We start from the raw sequence: 21,094 nt of genomic DNA, 5'->3' as shown, positions 1-21,094 counted from the left end.
CTCCCAACGTTAGGTCAGAACATGATTTTCTGGCCTTTGGCTTGGTGGGGTGGGGTGGGGTGTGAGAAGGCAGTGCTCTGGGGGAGGGACTGTTCCTAGTGTGTGGCTGGAACCCAGGCTGTGTGTGTGTCAGCTGAGACTGAGCTGGGATAATTGGAGGGCACTAAAAGACCTCTCCCTCCCATCCATCACGTGAGACTACACCCAGGGCTGTGGCCAGAATAGTCCAGACCTCTGCACAATGGGATTGTTCAACCTTTACAGAACAAACAGCTTAAAGATAGCGCCTCACTGGTTGCTACTCAAAGCTATGGTTTTTCCACTAGTCATGTACAGATGTGAGAGCTGGACCATAAAGAAGGCTGAGCGCCAAAGAACTGATGCTTTTGTCTGTGGTGTTGGAGAAGGCTCTTAAGAGTCCCTTGGATTGCAAGGAGATCAAACCAATCAATCCTAAAGGAAATCAATCCTGAATACTCATTGGAAGGACTGATGTTGAAGCTGAAGTTCCAATACTCTGGCCATCTGATGCGAAGAGCCGACTCATTGGAAAAGACACTGATGCTGGGAAAGATTGAGGGCAGGAGGAGAAGTGGGTGACCCAGAATGAGATGGTTGGATGTATCACCAACTGAATGGACATGAGTTTGAGCAAACTCAGGGAGACAGTGGCCAGAGGGAAGTCTGACGTGCTGCAGTCCAGGGGGTCGCAGAGTCAGACATGACTGAGCAACTGAACAGCAACACTGGTTGCTAGCGCAACCTCGGTTTCTACAGTGGCCCTGCTGATCCTCTGCTGTCTGCACAGATGCCTCTGGGGCCCCACGCCAACTACTGACTTGCAGAGGCCTCTGCCTTGGAGGTTGGTCTGGGCACAAAACTCCTAAAACACCTCCCCATCTCTGTTTCACTTGGCCATTTTTTTTTTTTTTTTCTTTTGGTCATGTCAAGAGGCTTGTGGGATCTTAATTCCCCAACCAGGGATCAAACCCGGGCCCCTGGCAATGAGAGCACCGAGTCTTAACCACAGGACCACCAGGGAATTCCCTTGGCCACTTTCTCGATGACTATGTCCCTCTGCCCGTCCCCGGAGGCTGCTGAAACAGGAGGTGGCCAGTGAATCTGGAGAGGAACGCAAGGCTGGATTATGATGGCTCTGAAAGCCACACAGTGGGGTTTTGACACCAAAAACATTTGTATCATTTTGTGTACTTAGCACTTCAGCCAGACCATTACCAAGTATGTGACCAACACATTTGCTGCACATCGTCTTCACTTGCCAGGTGAATAAACACATGGAGCACTAGAGGGCTAGGACCTCAGGCCCTGACATGTCTATGTGCAAACTCACAACTATCCAAACACAAAGCACCAACGTCAACTGAGATGAGTTCACATAGAATATATTTCACTCTTTTAAAAATAAAACTTTCAGCATAGCTAACATCCAAACTACAAAAATAAACATCTCCATATAAATAATTTATGTGGTGAGAGATGGGCAGGGATACAGAGTGCCTCCTCAGGAGTCACCAAGCAGTGGGGGACCAGGCCCAGCAAAGGGTGCTAACAGGATCCCTCAGGCTTGGTCTGCTGGGTGCAGCAGTGTGGGGTGGGAGGGGGGTCTGGGCTGCACTGCAGCCTGAAGTGCTGGCTTTTACCCCACCCAGACACAGGCCCAGGCCCAGGCCCAGAGGAGCCGGGCATGCAAGGCTGCTCACAGCCTAGACAGCGGTGGCTTTGTGTGGATTTCGGGGAGGTCTCCGATGGCCCAGTCAGGGGAGGGGATGAGGTGGCAGCAGCAGGGCTCCCCAGGAGTGCGCCCTGTCTTCAGCAATGCCCCCACTGCTTCCCAGTGACTTCGTGCGGCCTGAATGGGGTCTCCATGCTTCGGCTGCTCTTTCACCCGGTGGCTGGACACAGTCCCCTAGAGCCGAGGTTGCTGGGGCCATTGGCAGCTGGTGTGGCAGCAGGCGACCAAGCAGGCTCCTCAGAGGCTGGGTGGATGTAGGCACCAGGCAGTGGGGGCGGGTGGAGGGCCACAGTCATGGAGGTAGTCACTCTGGCAAAGCTCTGGGGCAGGGTGGAGGATATCCCCCACCTGAGCCCTCCTCCCTGTGGAGCTGGGGGGCTCAGGACCTCTGTGCTCTCCTTGTACATCTGTACCACCTGGGGGGAAACAGCAGCCCCAGTGAGCCTGGGGGCTACTAGGGACTCAGCGCCCTTCAGCGACTTCCTGGTTGGGAAGCTGAGGTCTTTGGTGGCTTCCAGCAGGCGACAAGCGCTAACAAGGGACAGGATTTGAGACCAGGGGCCAATCCTGCACCTAAAGGCTAAGGTGGGTCCCATGAAGAAGTCAGGAGGGTTGAAGGGCAGGGACATGATGTCTGGGCAAAAGGGGAGGCTGCTAACTTCAGTTGGTGGTACTTCATGGGGAGGGGGCCTTGTGAGTTGAGCCCTGTCTGTTGGCCACTGAGGGTGTTTTGTCTTGATTCTGTCCCACCCCGCCCCCTGGGCTGGGAGCAGGATGGTGTGGTCACCTCTGGTGGGGGGCCCAGGATGGACAGCAGTACCGGCAGCAGCACAAGCCCGTGGAGGAGGCCCAGGAGTGTAAGTATTGTCAGCACCACGAAGAAGTACCTGGGGGTGTTAAGAGGGGTCAGCCCGGTCAGGTCCTGTATCCAGTGCAGGCCAGCCCTGCCTCCTTGCCCTGAGCCTTCCCCTACCTTACAATGAAGTCAAAGTTGGAGCCAGCAAGCATGAGCAGTCCTAGCAACGTGGAGATGGCCCCATCAGTCACTGGGGCAAATGTGCGCTCCAGGGCCCGGGCAGCACGCAGGTTCCGGCTACCCTGAGCGGTCAGGAAGCCCTGGGGGAACAAAGTGGTCCTGGAGCTGCTCCTCGACCAACCACGGCCAGCTCATCTATGTCCCCAAGGCTCACCCATGCCTGGCCCATAGAAGGCCAGGTGAACCGAATTCCTGGGAACTGGGCAGGACCCAAGCACAAGTCCATGTGGGTAACCCTGTATAGATGAGTGAGACATGTGCTGTGTGTGCTTAGCCACTCAGTTGTGTCCGACTCTTTGGGACCCCATGGACTGTAGTCTGCCAGGCTCCTCTGTACATGGGGATTCTCCAGGCAAGAATATTGGAGTGGGTTGCCATGCCCTCCTCCAGGGGATCTTCCCAACCCAGGGATCAAACCCAGGCCTCCCACATTGCAGGTGAATTCTTTACCAGCTGAGCAAGGGAAGCCCATTAATACTGGAGTGGGTAGCCTATCCCTTCTCCAGGGGAACTTCCCAACCCAGAAATCGAACTGGGTCTCCTGCATTGCAGGAGGATTCTTTACCAACTGAGTTAGATGAATGAGACAGAGATGTCTAGAATAGGTTGGACTTCCCTGGTGGCTCAGCTGGTAAAGAATTCACCTGCAATGTGGGAGACCTGGGTTCGATCCCTGGGTTGGGAAGATCCCCTAGAGAAGGGTAAGGTTACCCACTCTAGTATTCTGGCCTGGAGAATGCTATGGACTGCATAGTCCATGGGGTGGCAGAGTTGGACACGACTGAGGACTGACTTTCACTTTCTTTCAGACTAGGTTGGCCATCTATAGCCTGTCCCGTGGTTTTGTTAATGAAGTTTTGTTGAAACACGGCCACACGCATTCATGCACATAGCATCTATGGCTGCTTTTGTGCTACACTGGTAGAAAGACCATATGGCCTGACAAGCCTAAAATATTACTATCTGATTCTTTTCAGAAAAACTTTGCTAATGCCTGGTCTAGAGGATGGATACTTCTCAGGGTAGCATTTCAGAGGCTTTCTGATTCCTTCTTGGTATGTTTCTGCATGCTGACTTTTTTGTCCCCCAAGGAGTCTATATTGTTCTTATAATCAGAAAAATAAGGATTTTATGGGGGAAGAAAGAAAGAAGCTGTTTGTGGGGTCTGGCCAGGTTTGTGTTGGAGCTCCCAACCGGTCCACTGCCCCCACCCCACCCCCACCCCGCCTCTGCCAGACAACATGAAGCTGTGGGAGAGGCCAGCCCACCTCTGTCCTGCATCTCTGTCCTGGAAGGATCTCGCCTTTACGCTGTCATCGAGCTACCACCCCATCGCTCTGATCCATAGTAAATCCATCCAAAACAACCGTCATTTCCCATTTTCTCACCTTCCATTCTGTCCTCATCCCATTCTGGTTAGGCCTTTGTCTCTCCTCTCTACTGAAATGGATGCTTATTTGTTTACTTACTTGTTTATCTCAACATTCTTGAGGATAGTGTGTCTGTATTGCTCTCATCTCCCCAGTCCTGAGCACACAGTATTTGTTGAAAACTGAATCAGCTGGCCCACCCCTCTCCTAGTGCCTGTGCTCACCAGAGCCACGTGGACGGTGAACTCGACACCAATGCCTACGGAGGCCACAAGAATCACCACCGGGATGGCACTCAGCTTGATGCCCAGGAAACCCATGATGCCAAAGAGCTCCACAGTCATCATCGCCAGGACCAGTACCTGGGGAGGGCAGGGCTCACACAGGGCTCCTGGCCAGGGCAGGTGGGGGAGCTATGGGTCCCTCCAGCCCCACTCCTGCAAGACTCACTATGAGCGCAGCCGTCCAGGGGTTGAGCAGCAGCAGCGCACAGACGAGGAAAGTACACAGCAGCAGGATGCAGACTGCCAGCAGGAAGCAGCGCCGCAGGCCCAGGTACTGCTCCCAGAAGAGGAAGGGGGAGCCGCTGGGGTAGGCACGCACCCCGGCCCGGCCGGCCTCGGCACACGCTGCCCGGGCCCCCTCGATGGCCTCCACGAAGTCTGCAGTCTTCTGGAGGCCGTGCAAGAGGAAGGGGAACTGGGCAAACTCCAAGGGCTGGGCCGCCGGGACTGTTGAGGGAGGGGGTGGAGGGAGAGGGAGGGGCAGCCGGTGAGCACCAGGCAGCCGTGGGCAGGGCTTCAGGGGAGGGCCTGTGTGGGCCCAGGTCCAGGCAGTTCGGGCTCCCCCGGGACTCACTGCGAAGGTTCTCCCCCGTGGTGTCGTACTTGTCATGCAGCCACTCGGGGGGTGGGGGATAGAAGTTGGCCTGCGAGGCTGCCAGACCCAGGGGGTCACTGCTCACCCACACGGTCAGCCCCATGTAGAAGAGTTCGGGTGGGATCAGCCCTTCCTTGTCCACCAGCTTCCTGGTGGTCAGCTGCAGAGGCAGAGGGGGTTAAGGCTGGGCCCATGGGGCCTGGAGCCCCTCTGTGCTCCCCAGCCCTCCAGTCCTCTTCCAACCTGGCTGAAATCCAGAGGCTCCTGGGCATCCCCGGTCTGGACGAGCAGCTTGTAAGCCAGAGCCCCATCCTCAGAGCCATTGCGGTATGAGTGGCGGGTGATGCGCCCAGAAGCCCAGTCCTGGTCAAACGCAGCCTGGATTCCTGGGAGAGGACAGGGTAGGAGTCCAGTTGTCCTGTGGGCTCTGGGGGCTCCTGCCAGCTGCAGTCCTCCCAGCCCATCTCCTCGCCTCTTACCCTGTAGCCAGTTGCGATAGTAGTGGAGCCAGGTGCGGGGTGCCTGGGTGGCCGGTGGGGGCAGCACGGCCTTGAGGGAACTGAAGCGCTGGTGCAGATCAAAGAGGGCGCGTTGGGAGTGGGCGTAGTCAAAGCCACCCTGTGTCACCAGAGCCACCTCGTACAGAGAGAAGTACCTGAGCTGGGCGCTCAGGAAGGCATGCTCCTTGGTGCCACGTGGCACCACATCAGTCAGGGCCAGACCGTCCTGCACCAAGGTCGCTCCATAGAGGCTCAGGCCCAGGAGAGCCCCAAAAAGTACCAGTACTACAGCCTGTGGGAAGAGGCGACTAAGCTGGAGGCCCAGAGACATCTAAGAAGTCTGTGCCACGTCCCACCTTGACCTGCCCGGGCCTGGAGGCTTACCTTGGTGTGGGACTGGAGCAACAAGGGTGCAAACTGAGAGCGGGCAAAATGGGCAAGATTCCAGCGGGCACAGGGCAGGGACTTGCAGGCTGCCTTCTGCCCTGTCCCCTCCTCCTGTCCTAGAAGGTCCCGTGTGGACCCTCCTGGGCTGAAGAGCTCAGAGCCCAAAGCGTCAGAAGGTGGTGGCACCAGGTGGGCTTGGGGAGGCAAGATGGTGACCACATGTTGGCTGCTGGCTTCACAGTGGGCAAAGGCTTGAACCGTGGCAGTCAGGTGGGCAATGCCCACTGGTACCGTCCCGTTCCCCAGCTCCTGGGGCAGAATCTGAATCACCCGAGCAGAACAGGGGCTGGAAGAGGCAGAGAGGGGGCGAGGGTCTGGAAATGGTGCCAAGAGGACAGGACAGGATGGGGCTCAGGAGGGACGGCCCGGTGGGACAGGGGTACCTAGAGAAGCAGCAGAGCACATCCAGGCGCTGGCAGTGGCGCCGGTGCAGGTCCAGGCTGAGGACCGCGGGGAAGACAAGCATCACGGCTGCGAAGTTGCAGCCCACCACTATGGCTGCCTGCGGGGTGGGCAGGAGGGGCACAAAACCTGGATGAAGCCCGCTGGGCTCCATGCCCACGCCGAGCCCAGGCCCCATGGGTGAGGCCTCACCTGCAAGGAGAAGGCCCGCAGTGCAGGGATGGGAACCAGGGCGGCCATGAAGAAGGCAACCATGTTGTTGATGGAAGTGAGTGTGACGCTGGTGCCCGTGCGCTGCAGACACTCCCCTGTGCGCTCCTGCCAGGACAAGGCCGAGTGAAGGACGGCAGGGGAGGGACAGGAGCCACACAGCAGCTAACGTTTATTGCCCTGTTCTAAGCACTCGAATTACCGATCCTCACCACACCCCTTACCACACAAACACTATGATTACCCCTGTTTACAGATGAGGAAGCGAGGCACAGAGAGGCTTATTACCAGCCCAAAGTCACTCAAACCAAGCGGCTCTGGGACCCTCAGCAGCATGGCCTGGGATGAACCCAGGCAGGAGGACGACGCCTCACCTGGAGAGGGGTGCCAGATGGAGCCTCTGTGAAGGCGTGTGCCAGCAGGAATATGTCGTCCACGCCGATGCCCAGCGCCAAGAAAGGCAGCACCTGGAGGGGCATGGGGGCAGGCAGTTGGAGGATCTGAGCAGCCCGGGCTGTGGGCCCCAAGTCTGCCCGCAGACCTGGCCTACCTGGGTGGTGGCAGCGTTGAAGGCGATGCCCAAGAGGGCACACAGCCCCAGGCCCGAGGCCACCGCCAGGGCCACCAGCAGCACCCCAGCGAGGCCCACTGCACCCTGGGACTGGGCACAGTCCCACCGCAGCATTGTCACGCAGGCATAGGCTAGCTGTGGGGAGAGAGGGCAGTCTGGGATGGGGGCTCCCACGTGGGGCTGGTGGTGCGGGGCAAGGTGTCAAGAGGACCCACCATGAGCAGATAGCCCCCCACCACGCGGGCAGCGCTGACTTCAGAGAAGGCGTGCAGGATGTCATCCAGGGTGGTGGAGGAGAAGGCGTGGATCTGCTGGGATGCGTTCTCAGGCAGGGACTCCTGGGCCAGCTGGAGAGACAGGGTGGTGTGAGGCGCAGGAGGAGGCAGTGGCCTTGGGCACTACGCCCGCCGGCTCCACGCTGACCTGCACAAACCGCCGCTGCCAGGCCTGCAGGACTGTGCCCGCCTGCTCCTCGCTCCAGCCAATGTCATGGGTCTGGTAGTCACCCCGGAAGTGTTCGTAGAGCTGGCGGGGGCTCATCAGCAGGAAGGTGCTCTGCAGGGCCTCTGCCCTGGCGGTGGTGTAGGAGAAGCAGGAGTCAGGGCTGGTCTGAACGACTAGGAGGGCATGTGCAAGGGGCGTTTGCCAGAGCTGCCTGGCATCAGGGTGTGGCTCCCCATGCCTGGGGCATCCCCTTGGCAACTCCTGGGGGGATGGTCCTACCTCAGCAGCTGTCCTTGGGGGTCTCTGGCCATGCCTCCCAACAGCAGCTCCTCCTGCCAGTGCATGAACTTGTGGGAGAAGCCGTGGCAGCCCCCACTCAACTCCTGAGCCACGTCGGGAGCCTGGAGGGGGTGGAGAGAAGCTTGTTACTCCAGGCCCTACTATTTGTGGGTAACTAGGTGTCTCTGGGCAGGCACCTCCAGGAACCATGCTTGCCAGAGTTCCGTGGGCCTGGGGTGTAGATACTGTTGTGCTGAGCCTCTTGCCTGCTCTGTAAGCGAACAGCTATAGGCTGGCAGGGAGGAGACCACAAGAGGGAGCAGAGGCCTAGAAACAGGCTGCGGGGAGGAGCTGGCTGAACTTTGGTGGTTTTGGGAAAAGGTCCACATTCACAGGGCCACACAGACACTCAGGAAACCAGGTATGATACCCATGCTTATCTAATTTGTCTGGTCTCTCTGTACATGTGTGTTTTGATGAAGTCCAGCCTTTCTGGGCTTAGAAAAAGCCAAAGGGATTCATATGCTATTTGAGGAGTCCTTAGGAGAGCTGAATGGGAATGGAAAACTCCAGGTGTCGAGTGCTGTGTGGACAGGGTAACAGTGTCCAGGAAGGAGGGGGCAGAGCATAGAGCAGTCTGCTCTCTCCAGGAACAGGGGAACAGGAGGGGAAAGGGAAGGAAATGACCTCTCCCCTGCAGACCTGGCTGGAACCCACCTGCCTGCTGTGATGGTTAGGGGCACTCGGTGGGCAGTGGAGGTCGTCAGGGTGCAGACAGGGCCGCCCCACGTAGGCCTGGCCCACCTGTGCCTTGTCTAGCAGCTCCCGGAAGCCCTCAAGGGAGGCAAAGGGGCCCAGCTCCTCCAGCAGCTGCTCTGGGTCCAGGTTGGTCCACTGGATGTCAGGGCGGCCCCTGCATGGATAGTTTGTGGTCGGTGAGGATCAGGGATCAATGCCCATCCTCCAGGCTACTGCCATGGGGCCCATGGGGTAGCCCACCCCATTCCACGTGCAGGCTCAGTCCAGCAGGTTGCCGCAGTGAACTCTGAATGGATATAGGAGCTGAGACGGAACTCAAGACAGACGGTACTTAACACAAGGAAGAGACCCACAAAAGCCCCATTTCATTCCTTCCCAAACCGTCTACCCTTGGCTCTCATACATAACCATACAGGTGCCTGCCTGTAACAGGTTTTCTTTACGGCCTGGGCAGCAGCTGAGTTGACACCTAGCTAACTCTCCCTGGCAAAGTCTCTTTCTGGGGATCTTTTCTTTAAAAAAAAAAAAGAAAAGAAAAACAACTTTTGATTTTAAATTGGGATACAGCCAATAACAATGTTGTGATAGTTTCAGGCGGACAGCAAAGGGACTCAGCCATACATATACATGTATCCATTCTCCTGGGGATCTTTTTTGTCCTTTGTTCAGATCTTACAGATCTTCGCGTTTTATCTAAATGACACAGGTCTGCCTTTCCTTCGGAGGTGAGGAGAAGGGGGATGAGGAGAGAGCCCTGAGGCTGCCTGTGCCCTGACCCTGGCCTGGGTGGTAATCAGGCCCTGGTGAGCTTTTGCTCACCGTCCCTCCTTTCTGCTGGGGAAGTCCTGGCAGGGGATGAAGCAGGGCCCCAGAGCGGCAGCAGCGGCACTCACGGCAAGTAGGCAGAGCCCCCTTGGAGTTTGGCTCCCTCCCAGAAGCAGTCGAGGGGGGTGAGGATCACGCATGGAAACAGCTTCTCAATCATCTGCCAGGGACATCCCAGGCCAAACATCAGTCCTGTCCCCGTGATGCCCCTACGCTCCCCCTTCCCCACCTCCCCGGCTGCAGAGAAGGCTCCACCTCTACCCTGTCTCAGAGGACAGTGCAAGAGACTCACCCGCTCAATCATTCCATTTTCAATTAGGGGAACTCCTGACTTGTAGCAGATTTTATTCAGATCCCAGGACCTGCAATAGCCAGGGGCATGGGACGTCAGTAGAAGAGGGCGACTCTGGCTCCAGCCCTGCTATGGCACCTCTTGCTCCCAAGCTGCTCGGGGGGCTCAGCCAGACTCACTTTCCATAGAGTGATACTTGCACTTTACTGGCGGTGAGGGCTGCCTGGAGGTGGAGGTCGAGTGCCTCGGGCGTGAGGATGTTCTCTCCCTCCTGGCGCGGGGTCTGTATCAACATCTGGGAGGTATACGCAGCCTCCTCCCCCAGCTTCTCCTTGGTGTATTCCAGTTCCTGGCTCACCCGGCTGCCCGCTGCCAGAACAGAGAGAGAAAGCTGGGGGGCAAGAGCCTCGGTGGATCCAAGCTCCAGGGAGTGTGGGACCCCAACCCCAGAGGCCTCCCAGGACAAGTGGGAAAAACTTCTCCTTGATGGCCATGCTGAGGCCCCAGGCTCCTGGCTCTCGTTTCAGAATCTGGAGTGGAGAGGTCCAGCTGCGTGGCTCTTTGGAACTCTTGTGAGACCTAAGGTTTCAGCATGAATCCGGCTGGCTGTGTTTGCAGCAAGTAACTTAAAAATGAGCGATCAATAGGAGCGGGGCCAGGGTAGGGTTTGGGGGGTGTCCTGATAAGGGAGCCCCTCACTCAGTCTCTCTGTTCTGGCAGGGAGGACAACGAGGGACAAAGGGGCTGACAGGGAGGCTGCTGTTGGAGGGTGTCCTAAAGGAACAGGTCTAGTGCTGGGGCTGGTTCCTAGCTCAGGTTGTCCCAGACAGTGGTTTATATTCATACACCTTTCTGCAAACTGCTCTGTAAAGAGGGTGGGTGGCTGGGTAAATGTCTGGCAATAATGACTCTGTAGTGGCACAAGTGAGGGGGAGGATCAAACGGCCTTTCAGTGTGATGCTGTCAGCATACTGCCTCCTCTCAGGAAATAGCTCATGGACCCTGGCAGAGGTGACATCAAAGTGGGCTGGCAGAAGAAGATCCTGTTCACCAGTTTCTCAGTCCAGACATTTATGAATCCCAGCACCAGGCCTGCCTTCATCTTCTTGATCAAGTTCTGCATTACCCTGGCTGCGGAGGCCAGCTCTATACCAGAGGCCTGGGGAGGCAGGGAGGTTTGAGCGATGCTATGACCTGACTATGGTTTGGGGGAGACAAGGGCTAAGGCCAAACCACCCCGGAGGCTTTGTGGACGTGGCCTGGTCTTAGGCCCAGTCCTGCTTTTCCCAATCTGGGGCCTCTTCCTATAGGTCACTGCCACCCCTGGGCCCACTGGACTGCTTCTCCAAGACTCCAGTCCTACTTGGGATCATCATACCCCTCCATCTCTTTCAAACCCACATAATCCCCTCACTCATGAGAGCCCCAAACTCCTGGTCACGCTCATCACAGATTCACCCCTATGCTCATCCCCACTCCCAGTCACATTCCTGACCCCCCCCGCCCCCGGCAATGAACAGTCTCACACAGCCATCCCGCCTTCTCTGCTGTCAATTCCACATGTTTCTTTTCTTCCTTTCCTGAGTCCCTGCTTCTGCAGACGTGTACCTCAGTGTTTATTTCACCAGGCTTAGGCCAGAGCTGCCACAAGGAGGGACAGGAGCAGAGGGCAGAGATAAGCTCCCCACAGTAAGGGAATTTGCTGAGGGGACCGAGGTATGGAAGAAAGAAGCAACCCAGAGCTAATGAGAAAGCAAGAGAAAGGGACAGGCACAATTTAAAACAGTATCAAAGGACTTCCCTGGTGGTCCAGTGGTTAAGAATCTACCTTCCCATGCAAGGGGCATGACTCCAGTCCCTGATCGGGGAATTAATAAAACCCCACATGCCTTGGGGCAACTAAGCAAGCCCACTCGCCACAATGGAAGATCTGCAATGAAGATTCTGAGTCCTGCAACTAAGACCCAACACAGCCAAATAAATAAATAAATGTTAGAAATAATAAAATACAGCATCAAAGAGAATAAGGAGTCCTCCGAGAAAATGAGGAAGAGAAAGTTATGTTTTGGCTGACAGTGATGGTGAGTTATGAGGACAGATGAACGGGGTGTACTGTGCAGGCCAGAAGAGACAGCAGGTGTCTGGGGGAGCACAAAGGCTTCCAAACAGACCTGGCTTTGGGTCTTGGCTCTGATGCTTGGGGTAAATTATTTAGTCTCTCTGACCTGCAATTTCCTCATCTGAGAAATGGGGACAATGCCCACCTTGGTGGCTTGAGAACCAAAGTGATGGGATTTCCCTGGTGGTCCGGTGGTTAAGAATCTGCCTGCCAATGCAGGGCACATTGGTTTGATCCCTGGTCAGGGAAAATTCCACATGCCTCGGAGCGACTAAGCCCTTGTGTCACAACTACTGAGCCCACACCCTAGAGCCCATGCTCTGCACACGAGAAGCCGCCGCAATGAGAAGCCTGCAGACCGAAACTAGAGAGTAGCCCTTGCTCTCTGCAACTACAGAAAGCCTGTGTGCAGCGACAAAGACAGAGCGCAGCCAAAAATAAATAAATACACAGAATCAATATGAGCGAAGTACTTAGGAAGTTGTCCAGTACCCAAGAGCTACAGATATGGAATTATCATTCAATAGTTGCCATGAGAGAACTGATATGACAGAAACATGAGAAAGAACTGAAGAAAACATGAGACTGTAAGTAAGTGGGGAGAAAGTAGGCAGAACAGGGGAAGGAGACTCAAAATCATCACATCTGTTAAAAACTTTACAAAAGGGATAATATAACTGGTTAGAGCATGCTTAGAGTCCACTTTATAGGTAATCCAATGAATGCAACTTACCGTCTTTCAACCGTCTTGAGATAGCATCACTGACTCAGTGGACATTAGTTGAGCAAACTTCAGGAAATAGTGAAGGAACTTCAGGAGATGCTGCAGTCCACAGGGGTCACAAAGAGTCGGATATGACTGAGCACACATGATATTGCAATATATTTTAGGACCCACAGAAACGTTCACAATCTTTGGTCTAGAAATTTCACATGTAAGGACCTGTAAGCTTTTGTAGGGACTGGGGCTGTCTCTGTATGAAATGGGAGCCATGGGAGGTTTTGAGCAGAGAAGTTGAGATGACCTGGCTTTTTCATCACCTTAAATATTCCGGAGCTGAGCTGTGAATAATGAACAGGAGTTGGCCAGGGTAAGAAGCCAGGGAAAGGGGTTCAGGACCAAGTGTGTGCAGGTAACTGTCAGGGGCTCAGCACTGCTGGGCTGCTATGAGTGCTGGAGAGACAAAGCTGGGGAAGCAACCTAGAGTGTGCTGGGGAGCTTGAACTTGATTCTAGAGACTACCCGGAAGCCAGAAGAGTGGTGGAAGGGCTCTGTGTGCATGTGGGCGCTAAGCCGCTTCAGCTGTGTCTGACTCTTTGTGACCCCATGAACTGTAGCCCACTAGACTACTTTGTCCATGGGATTCTCCAGGCAAGATATTGGAGTAGGTTGCCATTCTCTCCTCAAGGGGATCTTTCCGACCCAGGGACTGAATCCAGGTTTCCAGCATTTCGGGCAGATTCTATAAGGGGTCTAGCACCAAGCTCTAAGCACTAAGGGAAGCAGTAAGAGACTGACTGACTTGGTCAGATTTAGATGCACCACAGGAGGGCGGTGTGGAGGCAGATTTAAAGGTGAGGGGAAAGGGCAGCCCCTTAACAGACCTAGATTTCCTGGGCCATCCTCAGAAAGGCCTAGTGATTCAGGGCAGTTGGGCCCCTCCCCAGCCTTAGAAGCTGAAATTTGATGAGTCTAAGAAGTCACTTATAATTCCACTGTCTTTGCCAAGTGAAGGATTTAGACATAGGATGCTACACAGTTCTTGCCAAAATAACCAAATGGGAAGTCCATGGGGGTGGGTGGTGGGAAGGGGTGGGTAGTAAAATTTTCCTCACTTGTAAAAAAGGTGTGCAAGACAGGCATGATTTCCCTTTTCTACCATGGCAGCGGCAGCAGCCACCTTGGGAGAAAGCGTGATAAACCTGAGGGCAAAAGCCCAACATACAGAAGAAGGCAGAGGAGAAAGATAGAAAGAACCCTTTGCTGATGTCCTTAGGTTGCTGAATTATCTATTGTGGAACTTCTCTACTCTGTACTGCTAGACTTCTTGTTGGCGGGGGAGGAGGGAAATAATAAATCAATCCTCTTCCTTTCTCCCTTTCCCTTTCTCTCTCCTTAATGTGGCTAAACACATTCTATTTTTTTTTTTTTTCTGGTTTTAGCAAGTAAAATTTTATTAAACATGTAGTTTCAGCATACCTCTAATTCAGAATGACAAGTCATGTTACTAGCAAAAATATTGATGATCCATCAAGAGTTATAGTGCATTTCTCCCCTAAGTATTAGGTCACAATACCATTATGAAGGCTTCAAAAGGAAAATTCTCTCACGGGCTGAATTCTAGATTCCGTATTTTTCTATTAGCTCTCTTGCTTTAGAAATATAGGCACTCATGGCATCTTCCTTTGATAATCCTTTTTGAAGGTTCCAGGCTTCCCACTTAGCCTTTCCTTTTAGATCTAACAGTGCTGGACACTCAATATCTATGTCTCCAGTTACAGACTGTTTGTAGAGTCCATAGATCTCTTTTAGTTCCTCATCATCTGGCCTGGTTTTCAGCTTCCTCACGTCTTTGGCCGCCTTGTCAAAATCATTCTGCAGGGACATGGCGGCTAAACCTGGACGGTGCCTGTCTCTAAGCTCCGGGTTCGCTAAACGCATTCTAAATGATACAGTAAGGGGCGTACTGCCAGGTCTTAGCTAGAGCAACTGCCACAAGGGTGGAAAGAAGGGATCCCTCATGAGAGAGGCTGAGAAGGAAGAATTTTAATTGTTTAGTAACCAATTAACTGAGCAAGAAGAACTGAGACTGGCTCTCAAGGTTTCAGCCTTGGGATTCTGAGTGAATAGTGGTTCCACCAATTGATACCTGGCTGTCACCTGCCTTCTAGACAGAAGGGCTGTATGTTCCTTATCTTCAGGGACAGCTCCAATTTCAAACCATTTCTATCACTGTTCCTGAAAGTACTAGTTGGACTCTACACTGTGATTTTTCTTTGCTTTCTTTCTTGTTACTATTTTTTTGGCTACACCACCTGGTTTGCAAGATCTTAGTTCCCTGACCAAGGACTGAACAGGGCCCTCGGCAGTGAAAGCACAGAGTCCTAACCACTGGACCACCAGGCAATTTCCTGGGATTTTTATTTTAGAGAATTTATCTCTGAGTCCTTCACCTTTAACACTGACCAGGAAGGAGAAGTCACATTCCAAATCTCACCATGGCAAAGCTGGTGAGTCCAGAACTCTCAGAGCTAATGCCATGCTTCTCTCTGTGCTCTCCGTATTAGCAAAACAGGAAAGGAATGGAGAATACCCATCAGTCCTCATTGCCGAGGGTATTGCTGGAAGAAGCCTCAGAGAAAAGTTCAGGTCAGGATCACTGCTTTCAACTCACCTCCAGCCCCAATAGAGAGCAGAGTGATGTTCCAAAACAAAGGAAAAAGACCTAGGAATTGATTCCTGTTCTCTTATATGACCCTCCCACTAAGAACACCAAAACTCCAGTGAGATCAAGCCTGGCCTGTGCTGGAATGCAGGAGAGAGGATGAGGAAACATGGAGGTTCAAGCAGTGTTTAGACTGGGAAGATCTGGGGAATAGAGAAGGAAGAAGGGTGGGAGACAGCCTCTATTGTGGCAGGAAATCCAAGAGTCATTTGGGACCACCCAGGCAGCAGTGGTGTGGGTGGGGGTAAGTGTCTGTTCGTGTATGCACATGTTTGTCCTGGGGCAGCGGACGGGCAGGCAGGCAGGCACAGAGAAACATCTGCTCTGGACCCCAGGGCTGGCCTGGAGTGTGTATATATGTGAGAGTCTGCAGAGGGTGGGGGGTAGGGTAGGATGAGGTGTGGGATCCTAACAGGCAGGCAGGCTCCAAGAAACATCTGCTCTGGATCCTCAGGCGTGCCAGCATTTAAAATAACTTAGGGGTGTGAGAGTCTAACCTGGCCCTGCCTTTGGGTGTGGGCCACGGCTGGGGGAGATCTGGGGGAGCCCACAAATGCAAACTTCCCAGGAAAGAACAGAGAGGAGTTTGACTCTGTTAAAGGGTTGTCATACCAGGCCCCAGGAAAGGGGAGTTATGTCAAAACCATTAATAATAAATCATTTTAATCTAATGCTTCCCTTAGGAAGTAAAGATCTGGTTCCATTTGACTCTGCTGTTGCCTCAAAGTGCAGATTCTGTGACACTTTTCCACTAAACACTTGCAGGGGGCCTCGATGTATGGGACCTCTCCCTGGAGGCCTGCCAGATGATTTATCAGTTCCCTCAGCCTTCTAGTTCTAACACTTCTGTTTCTCCTACTCAGATGTGATCTCTCCCTGCCTTCTCTTATATGACACAATTTTTTTCTGCTTTGTATTATATTGTATATTACATCACAGCATGTATTTTACTTTCCTTGCTACTGAAAGATGGGTCTTGTTTTAGTTGCCTTACAAACACTGCAGTACAGTCAAATACATATAAAAGATTGCCAATAAATGCTAAATAAACACACATACACTCACAGGCTCCATATGCCTGTTCACCAGGCTCCACCATCTGCAGATGTCCGTTTATAGGTGTGGGAGGAGCAGTGCTCCCAGGTGCCCAGGCTCTGGCAGGCAGGTGCCCCTTCCACCCAGAGCAAAGCCCACTAGAACTCAATAGCCAGCTTTTCACCCTATTCCTGTCTTGGGCTTACTATATCCAAGCAACTACAGCCAGTGCCCACAACTCACCTTCCACCCAGAGCTGTTCTAGGTCTGTCTCAATGATGGCCACGCGGAGACCCAGTGCTAGGGCCCCAAAGGCCAACAGTCCCAGGAAGAGCACTTTGCCACAGTGTCTCTGGATCCCGCAGCCCAAAGAGAAGAGCAGGCCCTGGAAGTAAGCACGGAGCCAGAGCGGAGCCTTCAGGCTCCCAGCTAGGATCTGGGATAGAAAGAGAAGGGTCAGCCAGGCATTACTGCAACCACCCATGAAACCTCTCCCTTTTCTCCTTATACCACCCTATGCCAAGCTCTAGCTTCTTGGTTTCTGGATGCAAGACAGGGAGGACCTACACAGACACGGGCCCAAACTTGGAAAAAATTTAACTCCATTCCCTGCCTCCCACCCAATACACACTTGAAGAAGGCACAGATTCATTTTCTGAGACAGGATACACACACACACACACACACACACACACACACACATGGGTTCTCAGGTGGACAGAGGTCGACATAGACACCCTCTCACCAGGCAGATGCTGAGGACACACACACACAAAAATTTAACTCCATTCCCTGCCTCCCACCCAATACACACTTGAAGAAGGCATAGATTCGTTTTCTGAGAGGACACACACACACACACACACACACACACACACACACACACACACACACACACACGGCTTCTCGGGTGGACAGAGGTCGACATAGACACCCTCTCTCTCACCAGGCAGATGCTGAGGACACACACACAGAGTTTTCCCAGGGTTTAGAGACATTACACTTTGCAGACCCGGTTCCTTCTTCCGCCTTCCCCTCCACTCACCTGGGGTGTTGCAGGTCGAGCTGGGGGTGTGTAGCCCGGGGGCAGCTCCCCGAGAGGTGGCGGCCGAGCCATGCTGGCGGGTATGGGGGGGCATGGGCGCCCCCAACCTGCGTTATCTGGGAGCCCTCATAGACTGGCCTGGTCCGGTGTACCGCTGAGCTACGCGTCGGAATTCAGCCGGGCCGCTAAGGCGCGGATAAGGGTGTGCAGTGATGTCCGCGAGCGTGAGGAGTGGGGCAGTGAGGCTCGGGGAGCGGAGCCGGAGCCGGAGTGGGTCCCGCGTGCAGGAACTGGACCGGCGCGGTTGGATTTGGCGACCGCAGTGCCGAGGAGGCGTCTGCAGTCCCAGAAAAAGGGAGCGGGCTGGGGCTACGCCCTCCCATTGGCTGAGTCTCCCGCAAATTACCCGGAGCCTAGCGGCCCGATCTGCTGCTAGGCAACAGCGCCGCGGCGGGGCGGGGCGGGAGACCACCCAGGCAGGGCCACCCTTTGCCTCGCTTCCCCGCCCGCGCGTCCGCCGGGCCCTCGGGGAGGAGGAGGGAGGAAGGGAGGGAGATCCTGGAGAGGCGAGGCGTTGGCCAAATGTAAGTCAGGAGAGTTCAGTGCTAAGAGGTGTCGACCCAACCAAGACCTAAAGACTTCTTTCTACAGTTCTCTGCGTGCATTCTCTCCCCATTCAGTTCCTTCTCTCCACTGAGGCCATAGTCATCTCTCTAAAATGCAAATCTGATTATAGCTCCAAAACGCAAAGCCCACGTGGAGTACAGTGCTCTGCAGAATCTAAAATCTTCTCTCCCATAGTTCCTTCATACCCCATGTTCCTTCCAGCCCTGCAGAGTTACAGGGAATTTCCTACACCCACCATGTTAAGCCATGTATTTCTGCCTTTGTACATGTTGGGGCCCTTTTGTTTTGGCAGACCATCTTCAAAACTGAACTTGAGGGAACTCTGTGGCAGTCAGGTGATTAGGCCTTTGCGCTTTCACTGCCAAAGTAAGGGGGTTCAGTCCCTAGTGGGGGAACAGGCCCGAGTGGTGTGGCCAATCTCCCCAAACCAAAACAAAAACCCCCTGAAACTGAGATGAGTTAACCATGTCCCTTTGCAGCCTTTCTTGATTCACACCACCCTCCTAACCGATAGTTGCATCTTTCTTTGTGCTCCTTATAACACTTAATTTATACATTATTGCATTTGATACAATTTATGTACTTGAAAGTCTACCTGCCTCACTAGATAATAAGTAGGTGTTCAATAATTGTTGAATGAATCATTTGAGAGTTGCAGAAACTAGTCTTGGAAAAGACTTGGAAACAGAAAATAGTCCCTTTATTAAACTTTCATCAACTATCTGGCCTCTGAGCATGCTGTTTCTGCAGGTTCCTGACTGATTAACCCTGAATGGCACAGGAGGGTAAAATCAATATACCAGCATGTAAAGTTTGAGAAAGATAAGAAAGAATCTCCAATAAACACATTACTGTAACACAACTACTATTATCTCTGGCCAATATCTTGGTCAATTCTTCCAGATTTGTTTATGATTACATCATAAACATTTCATATTACTGCATAGTCTCTGTATCAATCATCTGGAGAATGTCCTTAAGACAGATTCCCAGAAGTGTGTTGGGTCAAAAAGTATGAACATTTTTATGGCTCTTGCTACATATTGCCAAACTGCTTCTTGAAAACTTGTGTCAACTAACATAATCTCCCTGGAGATCTCTCCTCAGTTCTGGGGAAAGGGGAATTTTAAGCCGAGGGGGTGAACACCTAGTGGGTGTTCATCCAGCATAGCACTTTGTTCCTTCCTGTCATAGAGAAGAGGGTCCTGTTACAGATAAAGAAAGTGTAGCCTAGGGAACTTCCCTGGTGGTCCAGTGGCTCAGTGCTCCCAAGGCAGGGGGTCCAGGTTCCATCCCTGGTCAGGGAACTAGATTCCACTTACTGCAACTAAGAGTTCACATGCTGCAACTAAATATCAGTGCAGTCAAAAAAAATGCACCCCTCCCCCCCCAAAATCAACATTTTTTAAAGCATACCCTCAGCAATTCTCTGGAAATAGAAAGAGCCTCTAAACTAGGTTGTATGGGCCCTTAGATTGCTTTTGCAGTTCCAGCAAAAGATGGGTATGGCTGGGTGTCATCAGGACTAGAAGCAGAGAGGATTTGCTGTAAGTAGTTCTTGAGACTTCCTTCTTGCTAGATTTACAGACATAAAGTCCATGGAGAAATAGATTTATAGTCATCTGGGCCTTGGGACTCTGTTTCCACACCAGGCCTACCACTGCTAACAGCACATCCATGGATGCTTTAATGGCAGGGCCTGCCTCCTGAGCAAATTTCCTGCTTTGTAAGGTCCAAAGACCAGGGTGGAGGAATTGGTCTGTAGTTCCAACAGTTCCAACCAGGGCCTGGTGTCCTCTGGCTGCTTTGAGCTCCAAAGTGACCTTTCTTCTCCCCAACAAAGTGAGTTCCTAAGTATAGCTGAGCTCAACCAGTGGTGATCTAAAGCCACAGATCCCAGGGACCGGGAGGGAAGAAGCTCCTCTTTTCTCTCTATAAGCAGCTTGCTTCAACTATGGAATAGCCTGGTTCACAGTCACTTCCACTGGATCTGGGTATGTGTCTTTGGCCCAAACCAGAGAAATTCTCCAAAGACAAACAAAAGAGAAAAGCCAGCCTTCATCACCACCAAGGAGTAAATCTAACTACTGATTTATGGGACATTCCTTAAGGTCTCTTACGGATCCATCCTTTTCTAAGCTCTGAGGTTGTAGGGTACCTGCTTTTTATTATATTTATTTTATTTTATTTTTTTTTTTTAGTTCTACCACTTTATTGCTACCAACCCATTTCCCTCCACCCTCATGCACACATGCTCAGTCATGTAATCCCATGGACTTCAGCCCGCCAGACTCCTCTGTCCATGGACTTTTCCAGGCAAGAATACTGGAGTGGGTTGCCATTTCCTTCTCCAGGGTACCTGCTTTTTAAAAGTTCATAGCCTAAGAGGGAGCACACAGACCACAGGGGAAACCACTGTGAGCTAGAATACTCAGGGAAATTTCCAGAAGAGAGAGGAACTGGATGGGAAAAGTGGGAGGGTGACAGAATCTAAAAGGAAAGGACATGATTTAAGGTCTGGATCTTTCATTTACTGGTTATGAGATCTTGGGCAGATTATATAGTGTGACATTGCCCTAAAGTTTAAAGGAGATAATATATGTGGGCTAGGAGCAGTGCCAGGAAAGCTGAGGTGAAACACACAGTCATACTGTTGGGGAAAGTGGTCAGCCTGGCTTCAGGGTAGGGTCCATGAGGGCGGACTAAGTCAGGCTTTCTTTCCCTGCCATTCCCTAAGCTATTCACTTGCCATGCTTTGGCTTTGGGCTGGCTTCTGTTATCTGGGCCAAAGTCAATAACCCTGAGATGTGGAGGAGAGAAGCAGAGACCTGAGCAGCCCTCCACTGCCACCCACTATGTTTAGGGACCACGTCTAGTACTGTATGCCCCTTCCCTCTAGGCAGATTTATGCCAATAAGACCTGCCAAGTCTCTAGTGCTAGAGGATGCAACCAGAGATCAGAAAATGACCTTTTACCTCGATGGCGAGGTAAGGAGAGAGGATTAAGAATCAAAGTAGAGGTACTTTCCTGTGGTTCAGTGGCTAAGACTTTGTG

The 21,094-nt window shown here is 52.9% G+C and overlaps 2 protein-coding genes across 11 annotated transcripts; both read right to left on the bottom strand.

Moving 5' to 3' along the window:
- Positions 1 to 868: 868 nt before the first annotated feature.
- On the bottom strand, positions 869 to 20,177 carry PTCH2 (patched 2). Of its 10 annotated transcripts, none has more exons than XM_061122076.1 (22): positions 17,413 to 20,177; positions 16,611 to 16,803; positions 9,968 to 10,136; positions 9,768 to 9,837; positions 9,544 to 9,635; positions 8,609 to 8,804; positions 7,892 to 8,013; positions 7,592 to 7,739; positions 7,384 to 7,515; positions 7,148 to 7,303; positions 6,972 to 7,064; positions 6,580 to 6,705; positions 6,369 to 6,487; positions 5,923 to 6,271; positions 5,518 to 5,851; positions 5,282 to 5,424; positions 5,018 to 5,198; positions 4,610 to 4,890; positions 4,384 to 4,521; positions 2,727 to 2,869; positions 2,541 to 2,640; positions 870 to 2,169 (listed from the first exon to the last, which is right to left on the bottom strand). In XM_061122076.1, exons 1-22 carry the CDS (start codon positions 17,482 to 17,484, stop codon positions 1,903 to 1,905), a joined length of 3,624 nt encoding a protein of 1,207 aa, XP_060978059.1. In that variant the 5' UTR covers positions 17,485 to 20,177; the 3' UTR covers positions 870 to 1,902. The 10 variants fall into 10 exon arrangements, with proteins under 10 accessions (XP_060978060.1, XP_060978059.1, XP_060978057.1 ...); XM_061122074.1 differs by having other exon boundaries at positions 871 to 2,169; positions 9,947 to 10,136; XM_061122075.1 differs by having other exon boundaries at positions 872 to 2,169; positions 5,518 to 5,830; positions 9,947 to 10,136.
- LOC133041442 (acyl-CoA-binding domain-containing protein 7-like) lies at positions 14,047 to 15,078 on the bottom strand. The gene has a single exon (XM_061122084.1). It carries the CDS (start codon positions 14,546 to 14,548, stop codon positions 14,228 to 14,230), a length of 321 nt encoding a protein of 106 aa, XP_060978067.1. The 5' UTR covers positions 14,549 to 15,078; the 3' UTR covers positions 14,047 to 14,227.
- Positions 20,178 to 21,094: the final 917 nt, after the last annotated feature.

This window comes from Dama dama, chromosome 20 (assembly GCF_033118175.1).
Source record: "Dama dama isolate Ldn47 chromosome 20, ASM3311817v1, whole genome shotgun sequence".
Taxonomy (NCBI): domain Eukaryota; kingdom Metazoa; phylum Chordata; class Mammalia; order Artiodactyla; family Cervidae; genus Dama; species Dama dama.
Note: the sequence above shows the minus strand (reverse complement) of the source record. Positions and strands in the feature narration are given on the sequence as shown.

Coding starts and splice junctions, on each gene's coding strand:
- LOC133041442 (XM_061122084.1), bottom strand. CDS start 14,548: ATGCGTTTAGCGAACCCGGAGCTTAGAGACAGGCACCGTCCAGGTTTA.
- PTCH2 (XM_061122074.1), bottom strand. CDS start 17,484: ATGGCTCGGCCGCCACCTCTCGGGGAGCTGCCCCCGGGCTACACACCC. Junction 8,805..9,543: donor GGGGGCTCTGCCTACTTGCC/GTGAGTGCCGCT, acceptor CTATCCATGCAG/GGGCCGCCCTGACATCCAGT. Junction 4,891..5,017: donor CACGGGGGAGAACCTTCGCA/GTGAGTCCCGGG, acceptor CTCCCTCAACAG/TCCCGGCGGCCCAGCCCTTG.